Source organism: Dasypus novemcinctus, chromosome 2 (assembly GCF_030445035.2).
Source record: "Dasypus novemcinctus isolate mDasNov1 chromosome 2, mDasNov1.1.hap2, whole genome shotgun sequence".
Classification (NCBI taxonomy): Eukaryota; Metazoa; Chordata; class Mammalia; order Cingulata; family Dasypodidae; genus Dasypus; species Dasypus novemcinctus.
This window is the reverse complement of record NC_080674.1, coordinates 155,412,093-155,434,693: the sequence shown is the minus strand read 5'-3', so window position 1 is coordinate 155,434,693 and position 22,601 is coordinate 155,412,093. Positions and strand designations below refer to the sequence as shown.

The 22,601-nt window shown below is 39.7% G+C and overlaps 1 protein-coding gene across 15 annotated transcripts in view; it reads left to right on the top strand.

The window, feature by feature from the left end:
- PPP2R2B (protein phosphatase 2 regulatory subunit Bbeta) overlaps positions 1–22,601 on the top strand; it is a 497,691-nt gene that overhangs the window by 386,146 nt on the left and 88,944 nt on the right. For all 15 annotated transcript variants that reach the window (XM_058280410.1, XM_071210511.1, XM_058280412.1 and 12 more), the window contains 2 exons: positions 16,499–16,596; positions 20,301–20,466. In XM_058280410.1, the coding sequence (XP_058136393.1) occupies positions 16,499–16,596; positions 20,301–20,466 (264 nt within the window). The remainder of the gene's footprint in view (positions 1–16,498; positions 16,597–20,300; positions 20,467–22,601) is intronic.

The window sequence follows — 22,601 nt, the reverse complement described above, 5'->3', positions numbered from 1 at the left end:
ACATCACTGCCTGTCTGCAGTGTATCAAACATTGGGCTGGGTGCCATGAATAACATGGTGAAAAATTTAACTATGATCTCGGCCTTGGTGAATTTCATAGTCTTACAGGGGAGAGAGACATTAACAATAAACACCAAAACAAGTACAGAATGGTGTGTTATGAGGTGCTTTTAAGGAAAATAGCAGGGTTCCCTAAAGAGCAAAATAGAGCAACTTTAGAATGGGCAGTCAAAAGAGGCATCACTCAGGAATAGATGTTAACAGAGGAAATAGAGGAAAAGGGTATAATTTAGGCAGAGAGACCAACATGTTTGAAGACTCCAAAGTGGGAAAAAACATGGCCCTGAGTGGGGCTAGAATGCAGCAAGAAAGGGAGATGTTTAAGATGAGGTTTGAGATGTAGGAAAGGACAGTTGTTTCCTTAGTGATAAATTACCAAAATGTGGCATTATTCCAAGGCTTCCCCAAATTGGCTTCTGGTACATTTTACAGTTGATTTAAGTTCAGCTGAGGAAACAGGAGGTGTATTTGGAATTGTGGCCAGTGTTGAACCTATACCTGAAGTACTTAATGATTTGATTCTGTCTCTTGCTTAATAAAAAACTGACATTTTGTTTCTTCCCAAGAACTTTGCAGAAAATAATTAATGTGTTACACTCAAGGCTAAGTATCTGCTACGGCTTATGTTAGAAAGAAAGGAATTTTGCTACTGTGTTTAATAGTTGCTGTCAAGTCCTGAGCCCATATTCCCCAATAGCAGTAACTTGGGTTGTTGAAATCAGCATTTGAAATGTTCTCCAAGGCGGAGTCCTTGGAGACATAGAAATATGATCCTATTTTCACCCTTTTCCCATCTGCTGTGTTTGGAGGAAATGCTCTGAAAATAGTCTTGGCATTTGATTTCCAGAAGTACCTAGAGCACAATGAACCATTAAAAATAACATCATCATCATCATCATCATCATCATTATTATTATTATTATTAGCTGTATGCAAAAAGAAGCACATGTGCCTTTAAGTTTAGGAGAGAACTTTCGTAAGTATTGCATTGGCCAACAATCAGTTGTTCCCATGAGAATCCTAAATCTTCAACTGGAGACCATTCATGTCAGGTTTGCAGTGCACAGAATGAGATTCTAGATACTGAGAGAGATGCTGTCTACTATAAGAAACAAATAGGATTCTGTCTTCAGGGAACTTGTAATCTAGTTAGGGAGACACCACAAACATGGTATTCAAACAGTCTATCAATATTTGTACAAAAATCCAATATAAATGAGTCAAGCTGATAAGAAAATGCTATCTAGATTAGTGAATCATTTAAATGGAAACTGTCCTTGTTTCTGGTAGAGACTCATTTCATCTGTGTCTTGGAAAGGAGGGGATAAAGGATAAACTCTATGAGAATAAACTCTAGATTGAGGAATTACAAAGGCCAAATTCTGAGGTCAGGGTGAGGGTTCCAGAACCCACCGAAGCTGAGAATCTTAAGTTGGGGTCCAGAAGTTGCCTGATAATAGGATATGAACTTTCATGTCCATAGAAATATCTACAGCTTGTGGGAAAGGATTCATGGCTTTTATCAGATCCTCAAAGAGTTCCGAGACCTCCTGAGAAAGGTCAAGAGCTATAGTAAACTGTATCCTTAGAGAGGGGTCAGGTTTTGTATTCCTTTATCAAACGTCATTTTTGCTTGGCAGAGTGAAAGATGAGTAAAATATGAACTCTGCCCTTAGGGAAATACATTTCAGTAAGGAAAATAGGGCAACTATTCACCTAAGTGAGAATGGTGTAGATAACCTCTGAAAAGTGCAAAGGTACTAGGAATTGTGAGAAGAAAGGGGTTTCTTCCAATCACGGGAACACATAGAAGCTTCAGAGAGCAGGTGGCATTTGAGCTGGCCTTCAGAAGATTCATGTATTTGTTTTTCTCATTCAGCCATTCAACAAGCATTTTTTGCAAACTTGCTTGGTGCCAGTCCCTATGCTATGTCCCCAGACTATACTATTGAGTAAGATCTGCCCTTGAGGGACATACTGACTGAGACAATGAGATGTCAGCAGGCACAAGTAATGGAAAGAATGTCTGGGGTAAAGGAAATGGCATGAAAGTTGGTCAGCAAAAAATATGTTTTCTTAGGGAGCCAGAAATATTAAACTTCACTCAAGTTTCAGGTGTGTGACAAGGAGTACAGGAAATAGGATGGGAAAGTTAAGGTTGAACCCAGAAGACACATTCTGTTGTGCTAAGTAGACCTGTAGCTGCAAGGGGAAGGCCAAGAGAGGATCAGAAAGAAAATTAGGAATGACAGATAAAAGGGAGTAAGGACACAAAATAGTAGAAGGCAGAGGGAAAATAAGATAGATGCGGATTTTGGAACTAGCATTGGGTTAAAATCCCAGTTCCAGTAATTATTGTCCTTCTAAGCTTAGGTAAAGTGTTTGACCTCCCTGAGCTGCCATTTTTCTCATCTGAAAAATGGGGGTGGGGGTAGGGTAGTGGGGTGGAGATACTAAAATCATGGCGTTTGAGTGACAATTAATTGACATAATATAAAACAGAAATCACAGATTCTGGCCAGAGTTGGTGTTCAATAAACAAGTATAGTCCTATCGATTTAGGTAGAAAGCATATTGGAGAGTCTAGTACAATGCCTGACTTGTAGTAGGCCAAGTCAGTGAATGGTAGTTTCAATTATCACTGGGCTCTTTAAAACTGTGCAAGACTGGTGTTTTCCTAGACTGAAATATCTTGAGGTGAAATCAATAGCTAGTTAATTCTGAGTCTTCCATGAGTCCTCTGCAAGACAGTTGCAATTCTCTCCCTGTAGTCAAACTGTAGTAGAGGAATGTGCATCTAGGAGAGTTTTCCATTAAAGCTTGGAAAGAAGATCCTACAAATCACTTGGAAAGTTCCTGGCACCCTCATCTGGGCCTGGCCCTTTGCAAAGTGTCTATAAATCTTCCATGGGGTAAGATGTGTGTGTGTGTTTTCCTCCCTCTGACAGGCTTGTTTCCTTCTATCAGACATTAAGAAGAGTGGTGAAAGTCACTCCAGAAAGGCCATGAGGAGGTCAGGTTACCCATGTGGAAGTGATGTAGTAGCTTTCTCATCACTTTAAAGCAATATTCAGTTTTCTGCCTGGAAGGCAGGTAGGAGGTAACAGGCCTTCAGGTATGTAGAAAAAGGAATAGAGTCCTTTCTGCTCTCAGCTTCGAGAAAAAAAATTAAGGACAGAGAGAGGGAAGGAAGGTGGGGAGGGAAGGAAAGAAGTGAGAAAGAAAGCCAAGAGGTTATTTTTCATTCATAGAGATCACCTGGCTCTTTGAAATACTGATGCACTGGAGAAACTCATATAGCACCAATGTTTTGAGAATCCTTTTAAACTTTATTTAAAAAAAAAAACAAAACCTGTATCTGAGGCATTTTATTTTATTATTATTATTTTTTTAAAGATGTATTTATTTATTTCTCTCCCCTTCCCCCCCCCAACCCTGGTTGTCTGTTCTCTGTGTCTATTTGCTGAGACTTCTTTGTCCACTTCTGTTGTTGTCAGCAGCACGGGAATCTCTGTTTCTTTTTGTTGCGTCATGTTGTATCAGCTCTCCATGTGAGTGGCACCATTCCTGGGCAGGCTGCACTTTCTTTTGCACTGGACAGCTCTCCTTATGGGGCACACTCTTTGCACATGGGGCTCCCCTATGTGGGGACACCCCTGCATGGCAGGGGCACTCCTTGAGCGCATCAGCACTGCACACGGGCCAGCTCCACACGGGTCAAGGAGGCCCGGGGTTTGAACTGCAGACCTCCCACATGGTAGACGGATACCCTAACCACTGGGCCAAGTCTGCTGCCCTTTTAAACTTTAAATAAAGATAGGTTTTCAATATCTTTTTTTCTTTTCCATCTTTTGGCTGTGGGTAAGAATTGAACCTGTACCTGATTTTAATATTATTTCAACTGATAGTGGCAGAGCAGGCCTCAATGCTGATTTTTGTTTATTTGCACATTCATTTATTTGTTTGGCAAGTCCACCCTCTTTTTCCTTCAACATTATTTTTTCCTAGAATATAAATATGTCATTTCTCTGACATTATAGAAACACTCTTGGCCCTACTTTCCCTACCAACTTCCATCTCATTTCTTTGCTACCCATTGCAACACAACTCCTTGAAAGAGTCAATATTTCTGATTCCTCTCCTCCCATTCTCTCTGGAACAAGCTCCAGTTAGGCTTTCACCTTGACTTTTCCACAGAAAGACTCCTTGTCAAAGTTAAAAGTGACAGCCACAATGCGAAACCTGCAGGCCAAGCCTGGCGCATCAGCAGTGCTTGACATGACGGTGCCCTGTTGTCTGTTTTTCACAAGTCCTCCCGGATGCTGAGCTTTCCTTCTGTCCCTCCTATCTCTCTGGATGCACCTCTTTTTCTTTTGCTGGTTCTTCTTCTCTTCTCAGTCTTTTAAATATTCTTTCTTCTTTTAAGACACTCACTCCCTGAGATCTTATCCAGTCTCCTAGCTTTAAATACTATCTGGATGCCAATAACTCCCACCAGCTCAGACCCTTCTTCCAAACTCCAGGCTCCTATTTCCAATTACCACCTAAGCATTTCCACTTATCTTATACACCTCTCACACTTCACATGCCTGAAACGGAACCTCTGATCTCCTCCCCCCACACACAGAGAAAAACTTCTCCTCCCACAAACTCCCCATTTTCAGTATGGCAACTCCATCAGATCAATTGCTAAGAGCAGAAACCTTGGAATCATCCTTGATTCCTCTCTTTCTTTCATATCCCATATCCTGTAGATATCTACATCGCTAACTCTCTCAGCTCCTTCAAGTTTTTGCTGAAATGTCACCTGCTTAATGAGGCCCAGCTCAAACAAACTACTTAAAATTTCAGCTTCTCTCCTACCTATGGCACTCTTAATCCTCTTTACTCAACCTATTTCCTCCAAAATATGTAACATACTAAATAATTATATTAACAGATTATTGTCTTTCCCCACAACTAGGATGAATTCCGATGAAGATGAAGATTTTATCTATTTTTTTTCATTGATGTATTGCAGTACCTGGAATAGTGATTGACACATCACAGGTGCTCAACAAATACTTTTTCAATGAATAAATGGGTGGATAAATGAACTTATCAATTTTCAGTCTTTCCTGCTTTTTCCACAATTTGTATTATTCACTGGTATCTAAACTGCTACATGAATATGAAATCAAATATAATAGATTTTCTAAATATATAACTTTCAGAAGATAGGAAAAAGCAGTAAAGATAGACTATAGTGGCTTTGCCTGATGAATATTAAAGGTTGGGTAATGCTGCTGCTGACAATCAACAATAGTTTATACATTCTCTCTTTTACTATTTACCTACTGTGTATCAGTTATTACATTAGGCCCTTTATAATGTGCTTATTATCAAAGAGGGAGTAGTGTTTTATAATATTCTTTAAAATGCCATAAATTCTAGCAAGGAAAAAAAAAAGATAAAGAAAAGAAGAGGGGCAAAATGACTCATGGAAATGTAATTGGTACATTTGGTTCTAATATTTTCCACTTCTTTGCAACGAACATTGAGAACCATCATAGCATCATACCTTATGAATTACTAGCAGCATCATTATTTTGTTTGACATATACAAATATGATTTGGAAGAAATGTACAAATCTTTTTCTACCATATTTTTCGTTAATCTCTAGGTCCATTTAGATTTAGACAAAAAGATAGGTTGCATCTAGTATTTAGTTTGTCCTTTGGAGAAGAAGAGATTTCTTGAATGTAAGAATATGAGTGGGGTATGAGTTACCATAAGTTCCTGGAGTGGTTTCCTGTTGCCTTCGAGGTCAGAACTAAGATTCTTTTTAGCTCAAAGACCTTTGTTTCAAGGTCTTTGAACCACCTCTGATCCAACATTTCTACCTATATCCCAATCTCTCACTACTTCCTGGTCCTCTACACTGAAAGCCCCCTGTGGGCAAGGATCACGGCTGTTTTGCTTATTAGTTTATGCCTGGCACCCAGCCCGGCAACATGCATATAGTCAGTGTTCAGTAAATAGATACTGTACCTCTCAGACTCATTTGCTCAGAATCTACTTTTGGCTGTTTCTCTTCCACTTCCAAGTCCTCTCCCAAATAGTACCCTACCCCAGTACCCTTTATTCACCAATCTATCTGGTTCTCAACTCTTCCCATGAGTTACAGAGTCCCTAAATCCCTACCGATGCTTCAAAGGCTTTTTAGGATTAACCTTGTTCTTTACTGATCAATTTATCTAAAGTTATAAGATCTTCACTATTCCAAATGAGAACTTCCCTTTGCTTCCCATTTCTTAAAAATTTTATCTAGCATAAATATTTTCTTCATTGGTACTTTTTTCAGGGTTGTCCCTCCTCTACGTGTTGGAGTCCTTGGTACTAGTTCCCTTTGGCTGTATTCAGTAATCCATTAAAGAAAAAACTCAAGAAGTCTCTCTGCTCTCCTAAGACACTCAGCGAGGCACTGAGGGTCAGTGATGAATAAGCTCCTTGCAGAGTTTGCAATTGAGAGAGTGAGATGGGCGTTTAACAGGGTTCTCTCACCCTTGTAGGAAGTGCTGGTTGTGTAATGGTAACTGTTAGGAAGGAGCACGGGGAGCAGTGAGGATGTGTAATAAAGGAAACAGTCCTGCTGGTGGGAGAAGTCACGGAAGACTTTCCTGAAGAAATGACATTTAAACCAACCCACAACCATGGGGAATTTTAGCTCCCACCAGGCAAGTACCTCTCTTACTGATTTTGTGGCATACGGTACAGAAAATCTCTGACCAAATAAATACCTAGCCGATGTGTTCAGTGTGTTGGCCTGGTACAGGTCTGCCCAAGAGCTCCTGTACCAGCAGATGTGATGAGTTTGCTCACTGTGGACCTCACTTTGGGATCAACTGTAGATGCTGCATGTTATACAGATAATAGATCTGAATGTTTGGTGAGAGAGTGACAGAGTTTGCATTGCCCAAGCAGTTAATTAGCCCTTTGCTTTTTGAAAGAGTGGGTGGCAGATGGTAGGCACCTTGACTGTAAACCACTCAGGCTTGTAGGCAATTCTGGATTGCTATAAATTTCCTCCCTGAATTTTTCTGTATTTAAAGGACATACAATTTTTAGACTCTTTTGCCCTTTAGGCAAATTTTGTTCCAACTACAGGAAAATGCTCTCTTCTAGGCTTCTTTATAGCAGGAAATTGTTATAAATGAAAAAGCAGTCTCCATCAGCTCACATGTCCCTAGATTTGCTTACACTTGGTTAGTGCTGGGGATTTGGTCAGTGTGGAGAAGCTGTGTGCATTTTAATAGGAGCAGCATGGCATTCATTACTCACCTGCTTCCTACCATCTGGATTTTCACAGCTCAGCAAGCATGGTGGGCTTCCTGCCTATTAGCAGGAAGAGTTTGGCTCCTAAATAGGACATGGCTTGGTCCCTTTGAAGTCATAATTTTACAGTGGACACCATGAATAAATTGGAGTTGGCATTCTAGCCCAGTAAGCTGCTTTCACATTTGAATGGTTGAGAAGTATTGCACCATTTCCACAGCAGGGGAAGGAGGAAAATCAAACCTCCTCTAGCCTGGGAACCAAGCAAGTGGGAAGGAAAAGTGGTTGTGTGATAGAGTGCAATCAAAATATGCTGGTGACAGGTTTGTGCAGGGAGGTTGCCGCACAAGTGTAGATCTTTTCCAATTCAGCTTTCAGTAATAATCTGGCTCTGGGAAGCAGACGTGGCTCAACTGATAGAGCATCTGCCTACCATTAGGAGGTCCAGGGTTTGAACCCAAGACCTCCTGGCCTGTGTGGTGAGCTAGCCCATGCACAGTGCTGCCGCGTGCAAGGAGGGCCATGCCATGAAGGGGTGTCCCCCGTGTATGGGAGCCCCACGCACAAGAAGTGCACCTCGCAAGGAGAGCTGCCCCATGTGGAAAAGGTGCAGCCCGACCAGGAGTGGTGCTGTACACACAGAGAGCTGACACAGCAAGATGACACAACAAAAGGAGACACAGATACCTGGTGCCGCCGAGAATGCAAGTGGACTCAGAAGAACACACAGCGAATGGACACAAGAGAGCAGACAATGGAGGGGAAGGGGCGAGAAATAAATAAATCTTTAAAAAATAATCATAATAATAATCTGACTCCGTGAAAAGTGCTATGAGAAAATCAACATTTGAAAGACCTATCTATTATTTGCATTAGGCTGCAGGTAACAGACATCCTGTGTAACAGTTGCTTAACCCATGGGTTATCTATTGTTTAACAAGTCCAGACCTAAGTTGTTCTAAGGTAGGTTTTGCAATTCAATGATATCATCGAGGACATTGCCCCATTCTTCCATTTATCAAACTCAGCCTCTTAGCCTTTTCTCCTTAGGCTTGTTATCTCACGGACACATGATGGCTGCTATAGCTGCACAAATCATGACCACAGGTAACCAACTATTTGGTTCAAAGACTGGAAACAAAGGGTAGTCCATGTAGCCAGAAGGCCTCCCTTACTTGCTTCCTTCCTTTTATTCATGGAAAAAATTCTTCCCCAGAATCCCCACCAACCCCTGCCCAATCCCTACCCCCAGGAGACTTTCCCCTATGCCTCATTGACAGATCTGGGTAACATGGCCATCCCTGGCTACAAGGAAAGCTAGAAAGCAAATATCTGGCTTTTCAGTCCCCACTGGGGGAAAGAGGCAAGAATAAAGGCACTGGGTAGGAGTAGCCAACCAAGAATGTCCTCCACAATACAACACCTGCTCTTAATGAATTTGGTCTAGAGGGGCAGACTGACACTTAAACAGTTCCCATCTCCTAGCACTCTGCTTGTGGATAAATAGCAAATACCAGTGGTGATAAGATCTTGGGAATTGGGGCTCTTGGATGCTTCTAACTGCATTCTGTCATACAACAGGAATACCAGATTAAAGTTAAACCCAGGATGCATGGAGTTAATTATACTCGAGTGATAGGAAAAGGACTCAGTATCTAGAGATTAGACTACAGGTCTGATTACAGAGGAATCAAGCCAGTGCATTCTCTTCATCAGCCCATGCCCATGGCAGACATGACTAATTGATCACAGCACTCTTTCCCACTAAGCCCAGCTACAACCTCAGAATTCTCGATAGGCATTTTCTGTCAATAGATCAAAATTGATAAGCAAGATTGGATCTTTTTGCTATTACTACTCAAAATTTTATATTTATCACTCTGTCACTAGGACCTAAATAAATGCATCCGAGAGGTGGTGTCAAGTCAGGAAGTTATTTCTCCTGACCAAGGGACTCAAACTCGGAGTCATTAAAAGGCAAAGGAGTAAAGAACAAAGGGCAGAAACCTTTATCTATAAGCCAAAGTTTGCAATGCAGGTCAACAACGATGTATTGATGAATTGAACTTCCCACTACTCTAAACAAAATTCTAAATAGTGACAATATCTAGACAGAATTTTTTTTTAAACCTTTGACTCTGTATAGTCAAGAAATGACTATTGACCCTAAATTGAGTTTCACCAAATCTATAGAGACCAATAGAATTAAGCTTTTGCATTTGTACAGCATTGTTAACTTTTAGAGGCTCTTGTATGGGTCAGCTCATTTTATTCTCATAATTTGTTCCTTTTTTTAAAAAATTGCTTATTACAAAGGTGCAACATGAAGGAACTTCTTGGATATGATGGATATATGACTGATGGTAGACATGTATCTCTAAGTATTTTCATAGCCCTTAGAACTCTATCCACAAAGAGTGAATTTAAAAATAAATTTTAATAGTAGTTTAAAAACTCACTGAGATAAATGTTAAAACTTCTATTCAGTTTGAAAACTAATTAAAGTTATCTATAGTGAAAAGTATTTTATTATTTATGGTCATGGTAAAAAAAATAGAAAATACTGAAAAATTGGGAAAAGATTATAAGAAAACAAACCATCCACACAATCCTAACCAAAACTGAGTAACAGTTTTGTACTCTATCTTGACAGAGTTTTTATTAATATTTTCTTTTGTGGGTAGGAAGTTTGTGTATTTGTAGGAGGTTGTTGTTGTCTCTGGGGGCCTAAGATTGTAGAGGAAACTTCATTTTATATTTTAAGTAGCTTTGTACTAATAGAAGTTTTAATAAGTGTATATTGCTTTACCCATTAGAAAAGATATACTTCTAAATGAAAATTACAATCATATGATACTGTTTTAGTTTGCTAAAAGCTGCTGGGAGCAATATACCAGAAATAGGTTGGCTTTTATAATGAGAATTTATTAGATTAAAAGTTTACAGTTTGAGGCCATGAAAATGTCCAAATCAAGGCATTGCCACGAGGTGCTGTCTCACCAAGTTGCAGCTGTGGTTGATCAGCCACATGGTGATCAGCTGTGGGAGATCAGCCTGTCCCCTCTCCCCTCTCCCTTCTCCTCCAGGTCTGTTGCTTCCCTTGCTTCACCTTTGTGCTACTCTGTCTATGGCTTTTTCTCTCCTAGGTTTGTTGATTTTTACAGGCTTCTCTATGTCTTTGAGGCTTTTTTCCTGTGTCTGCAGCTTTTTATTATTTTTTATCTTATAAAGGACTCCAGTAGAGGATTAAGACCCACCAGTAGAGGATAAGATCACCCAGTGATCTAATCAAAATGAAGGTCCCTTAACTGAATCTAATAAAAAAAACCTCCCACCCACAATAGGTTTACATGCACAGGAAGGGATTAACTCTAAGGACATGATCTTCTGGGGTCCACCCAGCTTCAAAATGCCACAGATATATACTATTTTATTGCCTGTTTCTTTTTTAAATTTTTATAATACATTAACATCTTTCAACAAGACCATTTTGTCACAATCCCAGAAGCAGTACTTGGACTTATCTTGTGACTGGCCATAACCAGACTTTTTTTTTCACCACCCTGTATCGATAGAAAATATGCTTTAAGGAACTATTTCAGTTATCAAAACTTAACAGAGAAAATGGTTGCTGCTTTTGAACTGTGACCCAGGACTTGAGAATGAATCCACAATTTAATGTAGATGGAAAGAGTAATTTTAATTCCCACTGGGAAACCTAAAATTCCTGTTTGTCCAATGATCCACAAAGTCACTCTCACTTGCTAATCTAGCTAGAAGCCCCTCTACAGGAAATAATACAGGATACCTGTGTCACCTCTCACCCTCAGGACCCATAGCCTCTCAGTCTAGAAGTGACCCCCAAGCCCCTCTCAACTCAACACTTCCAGCAGCTACTACCATTTCATCTTTGTCATGTGCTATGAAACCTGTTTTCCTTCCTTGCTGAGATTCTTGTCCTAGCTGAAAAGAAATAGGAAACTCTACCTAGAGCCAACTGGATCATCATGAATAAAACCAAGTATTGAATGCATAGCGCAGAAAGAGAAAGTCAGCTCATACATGTAGGGTAAATGACTTCATAGCTACCAAATGTTTCTTGAACAGTCCAACACTGAATGGGTACTGAAGACTAAATTGTATTACCCTCTCATTTCAATTCCCATAGTTAATGCTGAGAGGCCAGAGCTAGTGACCTCATCAGCATGATCTTATTCCATCAGTAGGCTTTGGATTTCTAGCTTCTCTAAGTCTAAACTGAGCCCTCATTTTATCAAAACAGTCACCCTGCTATTTGATCTGATAATCCAGGTGCCTGCCTTACCCTGCTGCTCTGGTGCTGCCTATATACACTAAGTCCTAGTGGACAATATAGAGACCACTTCAGCTTGCTTCTGCCTTATACTACATAAATAGTAATAGCCAAGTCCATTTCTATTTTTCAGGTAAATGAAGAATTTATGTATGAAATTACCAGTCTGGGACACTTGTAAGATGCTGAGGTTGATTTTAAAAGAAAAATTCTTCCTTAACAATGCATGTTAAACTAGAAATGAGGTTACCAGGTCACCATCTTGTGGAAATTAAATCAGCACACATAGATGTGGAGCAGGGCAAGCCTCACATTGCCGAGGGTTTTCTTTAAAAAATCATTTTAACTACCTTTGACCTCTGAAACTGGGGTTTTGTTTTGTTTTTAGTCAATGTACATTTTAGCTTCATATATATAAAACAGAGGAAAAATGCTCAAGCTTATAGCTTCTTGTTCAATGGCATGATTCAGCCAGGGATTTAATGACATGTTGAGCTGTCATATGAACTAATCATTTAAAGGCCAAAGTCAGGTTGAACTTGATGAATTTATTTCTGTTAACCATGTCTTCAGATGAAGTAGTCCCTCTCCAAGTTGGCAGTTTATCATTATCACCATATCCTTTTTCTATACCCACAAAAATTAATTTGTCTTGAATAGCATGTTTTCCAGTTTAAATTGTTCTACTAAAGAGCATGCTGAAGACACAAGAGTATTTGTATCAGAAGTTTCAGTATCTTGAAATTGGAATGCTGGGTGATTCATGAGTTTTGCATCAATTATTGAAGAGTCATAGATGAAGATATGCAGAGACAGATGGGACAGTAAGGTATTCTCGTTCCACCCACAGGTTTAGCGATGATAAATGAGTCAGGAAGCATGAAAGTTCAAAACAGGTATTAACTTGAGCTGCAAAGGTATATACTCTGAAGGGAGGTAGGGAATAGCCCGATATAAACAACCCAATGTTCAAACCAACCAGTTGGCAGGATTAAAATAAAGGTAAGAATTTTGCAAGAAGAGGGCTGAGGAATTTCAGAATCCTGTCATGCTACTCAGCCTTTGTTTTCCAAGGTTCTTGAGGGAGACATAGCCCAAAAAATGAAAATACTTCAAAAACAAAGGGAAATTTTTATTAGCTGAAACCAAGTCTAACATGCCATAATGCAGAGTTCTAATAATACTGGCATGGATCATGTGACTTAGACTTGAACTTGAATCCTACCTTATTTTGACATGTATAGATTTTAAATGGAGAGTAAAGGCATTTTCGTAGTGAGTCTGAGTCGAAAGACAATGTGTATGCTATTCCTGTAAAGCAAGTTTTGTTTCCCTCTGAGTGACCTTTACTTTGCAGCTGGACCAGGGGTTTGCTCACACTGGAAAAAGGTTTTCCTCGTTCTTCCGAGATTCAACTTCACCAAAAGAGAAGGTCCGCCTTTTAGTTAGTTATAAATGCACGGGTAGTCCAGTCCATCCACAACTCTGGTGCTGCCCATTAAAATGCTGCCACTGGAAGAGTATAAAATGCTCTTAAGCAGAATCTTAGCTCTGAAGGCAGAGGCTTGGCTTTGTAAAGCTTCAGATCTGGTCAGCCCACAACCCTCTCCCTCTCCTTACTTACTCAACACCACTCCCTTTCCCTGGGGGGTGTTTGTGTTTGCTTTAGTTTGAAAGCTGTGACTCCTTCCTTACTACCTGACAGAAGCTTGAAAGTGAAATGAAGCAGCCTTTAAATTCTACCCAAGTCAGGAAGCTCTGTGAATAATTCGGTGCTAACTGCTCATTAGACCTGGAGTCCCTGTGAAAAGCTAGACAAGGTAACTAAGGTTAGATATGTATTCTAGCACTCAGTGCTTTCCAGCCAGGGGGTTCTGAAGCAACTGCAAATGTTATGCAGCCTCTTTCTCTCCTCTGAACATGGAAAGTTATTTGCTAAGGTGTACAAACTGTAACAAAGGACAGTGGTCAAAGAATTCACTTGAGGTTGACTTTCCAGCCATGCTAGACTTCTGGACTTTCTTTCTCCACACACACATTTATATAGCTGGTCTTTCAAGCTTTATATCAGGAGATTGGAGACCATGAAGCTTATTTTGTGTCTGTGTGTGTGTGTGTTTCCTTAAGGACTTTCAGTGGAGGGGTTGTTCTGAGTAAATGGACTACATTTCCTGTTTAGATCGTCAATAAGGAATGAGGTGGCATTTTCTTTATTTTATTTGATTTTTATTAGAGCAGTTACAGGTTTACAGAAAAACCATGCAACATCAGAGTTCCCATATATTGTCTTCTCCACACACACAGTTTGCATTTAGTTTGGTAACTCTGCTACAATTGATGAAACAATCTGATTATAATTACACTATTAACAATAATCCATGGATTACATTAGGGTTCACTCTGTGCTGTACAGTTCCAAAGTTGTTGTTTTTTGTTCATTTTTATTCCAGTAACATGTATACAACCTAAAACTTCCCATTTTAACCACTTTCAAATATATAATTCAGTGCTGTTAGCTACATTCACGATGTTGTGCTACCATCACCACCATCCATGACCCAAAATTTTCCCTCTCCCCAAACAGAAACTCCATACCAATTAGCATTAACTCCCTATTTATCACCCCCCACCCTGCCCTGGCAATCTGTATTCTAGTTTCTGATTCTGTAAATTTTTATATTTTGATTAGTTCATGTAAGTGAGCTCCTATAGCATTTGTACTTTTTTGTCTGGCTTATTTCACTCACTTCAAGGGAAGTAGATGTGACTCAGTTGGGCTCCCGTCTACCATTTAGGAGGTCCAGGGTTCAATGGCCAGGGCCTCCTGGTGAAAGCGAGTTGGCCCACGCGGAGTGCTGCCCCGTGCAGGAGTGCCGGCCCACACAGAGAGCTGGCACAGCAAGATGATGCAACAAAAAGAGACACAGAGGAGAGATGATGAGAGATGCAGCAGATCAGGGGGTTGCAAGAGAATGATCGCCTCTCCTACTCTGGAAGATCCTAGGATCAGTTCCTAGAGCTGCCTAATGAGAATACAAGCAGACATAGAAGAACACACAGTGAATGGACACAGAGAGCAGACAACAGGGTGGGGGGATGGAATAAATCTTTAAAAAATAATACTAATACCGTCAAGGTTCATCCATGTTGTAATGTGTCAGAGCTTCATTCTTTTTTGCAAATAAAGGCATTTTCTGAATGAAGATTCTACAGAAACTGGTGACCTACAAGCCATATCTGGCCTATAGATGAGATTATTTTTTAATGGCATGACATTTAAAAAACATTAGCTGCTAGTATTTAAAATTCAAGAGATTTTGCATAAAAACCTTCATTTTCAGTTTCTTTAAAAAAAAAAAAAAAGCAGAACACCTGGAAGTGCATGCAATATTTCACAGCCACAATTAGCTGAAGCTAAGTAACCACTTGTCCCTTAGGGGGGACACAAGCTTTTTAGTTCACCTGGTTTGCTTCGATCCATAACATTACCTGTCTGGTCCTGTAGGATTTGAGTTTGCTACCCCCGATATCAATCATGAAGGGCCAAAGCAAAAGATCAGGAATTGTTCTTTTAAATACACCTAGCTTGAAAGTGATTATGGCTTATACCTTATTCTTTTTAACCTCTACACAAAGGATGACCATTTGTAGCATTTTCGTGTACGGAAAAGGGCAGTTATATGTAAGTGGAGAATTTCACACTACTTGCCTGAATAAATCAGGCATACAAAGAAAATTCTGAAATGATGATATAAAAGTAAGATTTGAGATTTGAATTATTCAGGGGTAATTGCCTTAGTTTTCCACCTCACTGTTTCGCCTTTGCATTGCTCAAATAGATATAATCTTCAGAACGTTCCTCTGTCGATGGCCATAGTCATAATTACCCTGCCTCTTTTTTTTTTTTTTTAACTCATTTGCACTCTCAGTAGCAATTGTTGGAGCCGTGCAGGGGAATAATTGTAGGAGAATTAACCTCTGACATTTTTCTAAAAATAGCCCTAATAAATCCAATCATAGGTAATTTACCTGTCCGTGTTCCTCCGGGGGTAACCAGCGTAGAAGAAAGACTTGGCAGGCTGGCTGGCATTCCTTCAGCAATTATCTGTGATCGGAGTTCTTGGTGCCTGTGAATTTTCTCTGTTTAGAAATACAGAGTACAAATTGCCCTCTTCCCTCTGACCTCATGACCCCATTTCACAGCATCTTTCTCCTGGGGTTGTAACAAGGCTGTGAGCTTCTAGAGGCGTGTGTTGAGCTCACATGAAAAGGGGGACAAGCATGGGTCAAGCTGGAGCATTGTGGGGGGCCCTTCTCTGAAAGTTCGACTCATGTAGTTTCCCCAATGATTTCTTTGTTGCTTTGTTACTTGAGTTTTGGTGTCTGAGCCTCCCAGCATCCCAGCCCTGTTTCACCACAGTCCTCAGCTCTATCTGAAACCCATTTGGAGAAGTTTCTAGGTGCAGTAGCAAAGGGAATACAAAATGCCACTGGTGGGTGAAGGGTCTGGGGCTGGTAGAAATTGGCAAAGAAAGTTACCATTCCCTGAACCATAAGGAAATTAATTTTCTCTTATCCAAAACAAAAGGGTCTGAGCGTGCTTTCCTTTTTGTTCTCTCCAGATGTTCCAAGAGATCACAGTGCAGAGTGGGCATCTAGGAAATTTACTTAAAATATAGAACATAAAATCTTTGTTAGGGCTTTAGAGACAAAGCCCTAAACCCATAAATGTACAGAAAAGTATGTCTATTATCTATCCGCCCAAAGTAAATGTGCAGTTACTTAAATTGCCTTTGTCTTCTTCTTTTCAGCTGACATTATCTCTACGGTAGAATTCAACCACACGGGAGAATTACTAGCGACAGGGGACAAGGGGGGTCGGGTTGTAATATTTCAACGAGAGCAGGAGGTAAGTGGCAATGAATGCAAAATGCCCATTTTCTTCTCTTTTAAAAGGAGGCCTCCTACTGTTCCTTAATCCTCACGTGTCGCCCTTAACCTTGCTGCTTTGCTAGTGAACTAAAAACTGCCAAAAAGTTATTAACATCAACACTTCCACATTCAGGCTCATAAAAGCACCTGAAAATAGAGACTTTTCTGGGCATGGACTTATCTTTTTAAGCCCTTGTGTTGCACATTCAAAAGGGCTTTGCTTCTCAGCTAACCTGCGAAATTCCATGGGTGCTTGAGCACGACTCCTCTTTTTAGATTAGGATTTGAAATTCAGTCTGCCTTGGTTTGGGGTACTGCCATAATGTAGAAGAAAAAAAATGGCTTTATTTGCCAACAGATGTGAAGGGGACAATTTGGGTCAATAGAGAAGAAAATGATAGCTCACCCTACCAAAGGGAGTGAAGTGCCACCAAATGACATCTGAGCAGCGCATACCACACACCTTTTATAGTAGGTGACTTGAAGGTCCCTGGAGCTGAATGCCATATGCAGCACAGTTTCTGAGCAGGAGTTCTGGCTTTCAGAGAATCTCCAAAAGCCCTTTTCTTCCTGGGACTCAGGTTCCACTAGGAATTGTTTCCTCTTTTTCATGTAAATTGAGTTGGGCGGTATCTGCTCTGTTTTGACAGAATGGGATTATGGCCCAATTTGATTCCCTGAGCCTCCCTGGCCTGGGCCTGGCCCTTCCAGCTGGCTGGCCTGGGCTCTGGTGACTGTCCTGTCCGCCACCGCCTGCCTCGGAGGTCTACCCAGTGCTCCGCTCTGGAACCTGGGGGGCGGTCCAGTGTGGGAGGAAGTTTTCACAAGAGGCTTCCCTAGCAATTTAAAGCCTGCCTGGTACCTCCAAGCCATTTGTGTTACACCTCCCCTCGAAAAGGGAAAGCCTCATTTAGAGGTGATATATTTGGTAATTGCACAATATTTGCAATTAATTTCTATAAGGGCATCAGAATCCCTCGGGGTTCTGTATAAATTCAAGTGTTCAGCATTAAATCAGGCACCAGCCTATTCTATTGGCCCTGAAAACACGAAAATGTGGTTGGCAAGTAGGAACTAATAGCTCTTCGTGACCTGGAATTTTTCCTGCTTTTCCAGAGCTGCCTGGTGCTAATTGGTCTGGCACTCACTCCACACACTTGACAGTCTGATTTGGATGGTGGCAAATCAACACTCTTATAAATTTATTGTTAAGGTAGACTGGTTCTCTCTGCCATGAGCAGGACAGAAACAAGTATGTCAGCATTGAATCCTTTTAAAAATTGATTTTAAAACCTTCTTCTCCAATTTTTTAAAAAATCCAATTAGGTTCACAGTGATGATAAAGAGGAACCAAGGAGCTATTTAGCATAAATTACCCAAGGCAGCATGTTGCCAGTAATATTCTGCTCCACATTTTCCATTAGCTATTTATAGGGTTCACCTATTTTAATTTATTGAAATATTTGGGGAGCCTGGTTCATTAGTAGAATGATGGGGGACACATTTTCAAAAGCAGGATGGCTTTTTGCAGTAAGATGCAAAATTAAATGTCAACGTGGATAAATAACATGCCGTTAGGTGGTTTAGCTATATGGCCCATCTTGGGGTTGAAATGAATGCCATGCCTGAGAAACAAGGCCATGTGACAGCCATCTAGGTCAGGTCTGCTTTTTGACTTCTGTGAGTGAATTCTGTAGGTGAATTCTCAGGAGGCACACTCCTGCAAAGCCTGCTGGGAGGAACAACTGAGCCCTCGCAAGTGTATTTCACTCGGGGTTCAGCACTGTCGCCCATTGGTAAACAGATTTGGGTTCAGATGTTCTATACCCATTCAGAAATATATACTTTTGAAAACTGAGCCTTTTATTAAGAGTCAAGCTTTTATAACAAATGTTTGATAAGAACTGGATTTGAATTCTTGAACAGAATTTTCCAAAGCCTGAATCTTGAAAATCTTGGAAATAAGATCCTAAAATGCCTGGATTAAAACTCCCTTCCCCCCTTTTCTTTCTCTTTCTCCTTCACACCCTCTTCTCCCTCTCCCCTTTTTTCTTTCTCTCGTCCTTTTTGCAGTATCCATTTCCCTTGTTTTTCATCCTCTCATCATTTATTTAGTGTCTGCTGTTTGCTCTTTGCATAATCAGTGCTAGGGAAAAGCCAGAGGTAAATTGCCGTCATTCTCTTAATGACACAGATGCCACCTCTGTGCTCTTGACAGTTTTGTTATCTATGTTGGAAACAAAAGGGGGGGGGGTGTCTATGCCCAGATTTGCTAGTTATGAGTATGTGGCCTTGGACAAGTCACTTTAATATATCCAAACCTCTTTTTTTCATTTCTCTGCCATGTCTACCTCTGAGGTTATGTCGTGATCTGGTGAGATTTTAAAAGGACACTATACGTTACAGATGCTACAACTTTGTACTTTTGTAAGGGATTGATGCAAGTGTATGCAGACTCCTGTGTGGGATGACTCATTCTAAAGGGTATCTAAGACATCCATTAGGACGCAGAATGAGAACTTCCAGTTATAATGACTCTAAAGTCTAATGCTATTTTAATTTCTATCTCTATGAATACTTATGATCTATGCCATATATTACTACAGAAGCTAATATACATAATTTATAAATATATATACACTGGAGTGCTGCTCAGATGTCCTACCAAAAGGGGTGCACGATCAAAAGCTTTACAGACCCATTATTTTCTGATGTTATGGTACAAGATTCTAGAAAGTAAAGAATGGGCATAGGATGACCCTTGGAAGTGAATTAAACTTAAAATTTTAGTTTCTTCATCATCCTTTGGTGTTTCTTTGTGTGTGAAATTTGCAGCATTTCTGGGTTAAATTGTTTAAGACATGCTGGAGAAAAGAGGGGCGCTCACTTGGACACGGAGACTGATTGCAGGCAGAAAGTTTATTGAGAAGCTCTCCCAATGGAGGGGGTCTGAAGAATAGACTTCACTCCCACTGGCATAATGGGGTCTGAAGAGAGACTTCATGCCACTTCTAGAAAGGGGGGATTTGAATTTATACCAAACTTTCCTAGGCAAGGAAATGATAATCAGTGGGGGGGGAGGGCGGGTGGTGAGGGTTCGAGTGAGGTGCAAGGGCCAATAAGAAGCCCTAGAAGTGAACATTTTCCCTTGTATAGCGAGAGGGTAGTGACTTAGGGAGTTCCGTTTTCTTGGAAAGCTGGAGGAGCAGGTGGTGCTTTGATCTGCAGGGAGAGAAGGTCTTTATCTCACTTTACTCCTGTTTCCATGTGGTTTCTTTGTTCAACCCTTTGGGCAAGTGCTGTGTTTTCAGACACATAGGCTTATGGGGCAGGGTTTATCTTTCCTTAATGCATATCAGGGGGAACTGAATCAAAGCTTGTGAATTATTGCAAACCTAGTGAGAGGAAATCTCTAACAAGACATATCTTGAAAAATCTTAATTAGTTGAGACCATGTTAATGTTGAAAAATCTGTAATAAAAAGTTTAATAAAAAAAAAAGTTTAGAGACCCTGTGCTAAGATATCCTGTGGCTGTCATGCCTCTGCCCTCATCCCACAAGGATGCATCCTATCCATCCCACCCTTATTCATTGTACTCAAAAAAAAAAAAAAAAAAAAAGTGGTGAATTTACAGTTGGTTTATGTGATTTAATTTTTGTATCTTTTTCCCCTTCCTACAGAGTAAAAATCAGGTTCATCGTAGGGGTGAATACAATGTTTACAGCACATTCCAGAGCCATGAACCAGAGTTCGATTACCTGAAGAGTTTAGAAATAGAAGAAAAAATCAATAAAATAAGATGGCTCCCTCAGCAGAATGCAGCCTACTTTCTTCTGTCTACTAATGGTACGTGGCATTGACTTTTCCTGTTGGGTGTTTTCAGAGATAGAGTCAGCTGAACCATGTATTTCAATCACTCCTAGCCTGTTTTTTGTCTTTACCTTCCAGGCTTTTGAAACAACCAAAAATAATATCTTCAAAATGCCTAGTACAGTGCCTGGCAGACTAGGCACTTAATAAATAGTAGCTATTATTTTGAAAAATAACAAACTTATGACCCAATTATGTTATGATCTGTTATCAGCAGTTTTCATCTAATGCAGATCATTTGCTGGTGCTTTTGGAATGTGACTTCGTGTCTTAAAATTCACTGGATGTTATTCTGGGAATATATTTCAGGGAACTCTGCATGGCATACTGTTTAGAAGTTATTAATCCCAGAATATATTTTAAGGTCTGTAAAGCAGATGTCTCTGTCCCTAACACAATCAAGTTCTAACCTAGGAACACACATCAAGAAGAGATGGGAACCTTCGAAAGAGCACATCAAGAAATGGTTTATTTCCCTACCTCCATATTCTTATCTGTTTGTAGGTTTGGGGGGATTTTGAGGTCAGAAAGAGAGGATGTTGGAGTCGAATAAGAGCTTTATTACACATTAGCTCAACAAGTCTTTTTTTCAGTGGAATTAGCTGCCCTCCAGGTTGTACTAGCCTTGCTGAAAGAAATAAGTTTTCATAGTAAAAGCTACATGTTCCTTAGACTTGCTCAGAACAACTGAAAATAAAGTCATATATTAAAGAGTGCTAACTGAGCAGCATGATAATTATGGGGATCAGTATATAAAAATTAAATACCCTTTCTCAAGCAAATAAACCAGATGGTGATTTATTTAATTCTGTATATGAATCTGCAAGGATTATACATTTAAATATAAATAAAGACACAAGGAATTTGTTCTTTGCCAACCCCTAGCATTGACAAAGAAAGGGAAATAGGCATCTGGCAAGTGAAGAAAAAAAAAAGCAGACCATGTGTATATGATCAAACAAATATATATAGAGAGAGAGAATAGGAAGGAACACATCAAAAGGTTCATGTTGATTCATTTTGATCTGTATATTATGGGTGATTTGTAAATTTCTTTTTATTTTTATTTATTTTCATTTCTATGAGTTTTTGTTCACCTTATTTTAAAAGGGGAGTGGGAGGGGCTAATGCCTATGAACTTAAAATCCCTCAAATATAAAGGGTTTATTCAAGTTAATCTCATCTCAACATGATCAGATCCCTACTTCCCTGTTTCTCTAGATCCCAAGTAATTTCATCCTTTCTCATAACTACATTTGTTGTTCTGTTTACCAATTTGGATTCTTGGAAGACAGACCACAATGAATTTGTTTCAATTTCTTCCCACTCAATTTTGCTGTTTAAGTTTGGCTCAAAAGCACCTCAGATTCAATACTACTTAGAATAAAAGAGACTTTTTTGACTTAATTATTTCAGGCAGAAAAAAGTGTCTATCTTATATAGCTAGCTTATTGTATATTATGAAATTTATCCTATTGATTATTGCAATAAAATTCAGAGACAGTAACGACTTTGTAGAGGGGATGGGAAAGAAATTGGCGAAATGCAATGAAGATTAATTATATAGCATAATGTTCTGTTAATTGAGTTTTTAAATAGTTTTTTGATTAACAAGGATATTATCTTCCCATTTGGGATGCTATTTCATATGCCAACATCATCTCAAAATGATTCTTATAAGAAGAATTCCCATGTTCTTATGTGATTTTCTTTTTTATACTAATATTAAGGTTGAGAATCCCCTTAAGCTAAATAGGTTAACATGCAAAATTTAATGGGAGACAATTGGAATTACTGTATGAAAGAGAAAATGAAGATAAATGATAAGATTGTGTTTAAAAGCTGCCACAAGTGATGATAAACTACTCGGAGAACCAGCCAGAAGAAAGAAAAAACTCATTGCTCATAGTAACAGCCACATGTTCCTTAGACTTTTTTATGCATAAAGCTTCAAGATACTGAGTCAAGAAGAATTGTGTGATAATAAAGTCAAGAATTACTCCAGGCTTCCAAGCCATGGGGAATTGGATTGAATTCACCATCAATTATCCCTTTTGAAAAAAAAAATTTTTTAAGGTGCTTATCTCACTATAGTTGTATACAGTTTTTAC